General features: G+C 38.3%; 1 protein-coding gene across 1 annotated transcript in view; it reads right to left on the minus strand.

Annotated features, from left to right (window-relative positions):
• Positions 1–2,345: 2,345 nt before the first annotated feature.
• NUBP1 (nucleotide binding protein 1) overlaps positions 2,346–3,223 on the minus strand; it is a 6,981-nt gene continuing 6,103 nt past the window's right edge. Inside the window, exons 10-11 of the mRNA XM_009887163.1 lie at positions 3,098–3,181; positions 2,346–2,514 (exon numbers count right to left, since the gene is read on the minus strand). Of these exons, the coding sequence (XP_009885465.1) occupies positions 2,462–2,514; positions 3,098–3,181 (137 nt within the window). The 3' untranslated portion in view covers positions 2,346–2,461. The remainder of the gene's footprint in view (positions 2,515–3,097; positions 3,182–3,223) is intronic.

The following is a 3,223-nucleotide window of genomic DNA, read 5'->3' on the forward strand; positions in this document are numbered from 1 at the left end:
CTGCCTGCTGCTAAGCCTACAGCACCACAAAAAGATCTAATTATTTTCACTGCCTGTTAATGCTAGATATTGATTTGTATCTATCGATGCTGTTTGTAAATCTGTAAGTTATGGGATGTTATTTGGATGTAATAAGGCATTTGTCAGCTAACCGAGCCTGCAGTCTTGCTACGTATCTGGATGTGAAACTTTCAGATACAAATCAGGCCTAAAAAAGTGAAATGATGATGGAATCAGTTGAACAGGTCCTTTTTTGAATAGGCACTTTTAGGAAACTAATGAAGTCTTTCAAGATACAGAATAACAAAAAAATTTTTATCGCCATGTTGATAAAGAAGCATTTTGTAGAAAGGAACTATTGTGTTTAAGTTTGACAGGATTGGATGTCTTTGAAGGTCATTTATTACTGGAAGGACTATGCCCCTCTTCTAGCATGTGTGTATATCTAAATAGTATGTATACATATGTGTGCATATATATTCTACACATACAGTCTATATATGGCAGTGTGTTTATCCCAGCTGAACTGTTGTTTGTCCACAGGCTCTTGTGATAGCTGGGATCTCCCTTCAGACCGCTAATTTATATGGCTACATCCACTGCAAGTTAGGGGGACAAAAAAGCATCAACAGAGCAACTTCATGGTTTTTTGTCACAGCAGATGTTCCCAAGAGTAAGTATGGAGTCGCTCTGTCAGCTACAGCCCCTGAAGCATCGCATGCTGACCTGCCCCATGCTGTTGGTTTTGGCTCTTCCCAGGTCTCAGTTCCTAAAATAACTCCTGGCAGGTCTACCTTCATTCTCCAATAAGCCTTGGAGGGGCTGTACCCCAAGTTCCTTTGCTCTGTGTCCAGAAGCCTGCAGAAGCTTTGCAACTGAGCCACTTCCAAGTCCCGTGAAGAATGTCACCCAAGTTAAATCCTCAGAGGGGTTACAATGCCTCTGCCTGGGCATGGCTGGGAGAGCGATCTTCAGCCCTTGAGCTTCCACCTGCCTCTGCCCTGCCTTTTATTAAAAAGACTCCTACATAGGAGGTGATGCTGACACCCACGCTTCCTCTGCTCATTCCACAGGACAGACAAGGAGAATGTCAGAAGAGCACACTGAAGAACATGGGAAGACAGGCACGAGATAAATAAGGAACAACAAAAAGGATGAGCAGTAAAAATACTCATTTATGAAAGCTGTTCTTCAGAAGAAGGTATTTTAGTAAAGCTCTTCTAGAATTACACCTGTACAAAATAGTAATGATTTTATGTCATTTGTGTTTTGAGACTTCAGAGTCTGAAAAGTTTCCAGTCTTCATTACTTAAGTTTCACCGAAAAGCAGTTTGTATAGGCACAAACCCAATGCTTACGGTTTATACACAGCGTAAGTCATTAAGGGAAAAAAAATAATCTGTCAACTAGCCTGAAACGGTCGGATTATCTTGACCAAGAATTTGAATGTGTTTTAAACATTTGTTTAATTTTTGAGCTACAATAAACAAAGTCAAACTGCCTTTCCTTCCTGTACACAATACTGATTTCTCAAAGCTTTGATTCCTCAATAAAGAAACATGAATTACAATCACAAAAAGCCTCTTAAAGATACCAAATATTTATTTTTCAAGTGTTCAGGCTCAGGGTTGAGTATAAGAAAGTACAAAAATCCTGCAGCAGTTTCACACATGCTGATGTGATGTTTATGCTGATGACTGTAATAAAAAAAATACTGTACTTGTGCTATAATTAACTTGCCTAAACTCCGAGTAGAAGAAAGTACAAAAGTCCTGCAGCAGTTTCACACAGTACTTGTGTGGAGCAGTCAGTTACGTATAAACAGTTAAAATGTTAATCTTATGCTGATGACTGTAATAACAAAAATACTGTATTTGTGCTATAATTAACTTGCCTAAACTCTACTAGTTTTTGGTTTGTTTTTTTTTTTTTATAATTGGCATCAGTCTTAAAATCAGGAGACAATACAACACTGAATTTTACTCCTTTTCCACCAAAAGGAAAGATGCTGAAATTATGTTATTCAGTAAGAGAGCGTGGGCATGACAATTCCTCCTAGTGCAGAAGGCAGACCAAAGCCTACCCTGTGTGTGCAGCAGACACATCAGACACAGCGTCCCAGTGTCATCAAAGCATATTTTATATTCAACTTTCTAAATAAAATCTTGTATACACGTCTGCAAACACCAACTTCATATGCAAGTTATCAGTACCATAGCAGCGGATGCAGATTGCGCCTACGTCACACAGATGAAGACTCAGTTTTATGGCTTTCTAGCATGCTTTGATACCACCTGTGAACTACAAGAATGACGAACTAAGGAAAAAAAAATAAGGCAAAAACATTTATATTAAGAATTTATTTGCAATATACAAAAAGAATACATTCTTTCTATTAAATCAAGGCATAAGTTACTCTTCTATAATTAAACATGAGCTACATTTTTATTCCATTCATAGATTAGATAATCTTTTCTTCATGAAAATGGTGTTGATCACAGTATTCCTGAATTCCTGCAAAGACAGGGAAAAAAGGAATATAAATATTTCAGTTGCCCATCAGGAGTTAGTTGGTGCTGCATCACTCTGCCCCTATTGCTACAAATATCACAAGTTGGGCATTTATCACAGTGAAAATGGCTTTAGGAATTTCCCAGCTGTTTACAGTTTTAAACTGCACATCACTGGCTCTTTAGGTAGTTTTTGTAAGGGTTTTTGGTGCAATTACAATTAGAAGTGGAAATCAGCCAGCTGTATCACACTCAGCTATGGTGAGCAGCCCTCAACAGGCCTGCTTGAGAATCTTGGAGCTTTTCTGGGAGAGCAAGTACACACACGTCTTTTCTGAAAACTAATGACTAAAACCAAACATTGAAACCAGTTATTAAACACAACTTTGTTGTTGCTTTAAAAGCCTGTCATAACTGATGCCCAGAAATGAACATAGTATTTACATCTGTTACTTTCATAATTGCTATGCACATCTACTGTTTTTATTATTTGTGGCAGAATAATGTAACTCTGTTTGGCACCTTTACGTATCACAGAAGTACTCAGAAATGAGAGGATTCATTTGCACAGCAACTTTCAGACTTACTTTGAATGATATTCCTGTAAGACAATGTAGCTGGAGACTCAGGTGCTTCAGACAGGAAAGACCGGCCTTTGTCACAACTTTTTCCTTGAAGGACAGGGCAAAAGATGAAAGCAAAGCAGCAGGGAA

Source organism: Charadrius vociferus, unplaced genomic scaffold, assembly GCF_000708025.1.
Source record: "Charadrius vociferus isolate BGI_N301 unplaced genomic scaffold, ASM70802v2 scaffold1056, whole genome shotgun sequence".
Lineage (NCBI taxonomy): Eukaryota > Metazoa > Chordata > Aves > Charadriiformes > Charadriidae > Charadrius > Charadrius vociferus.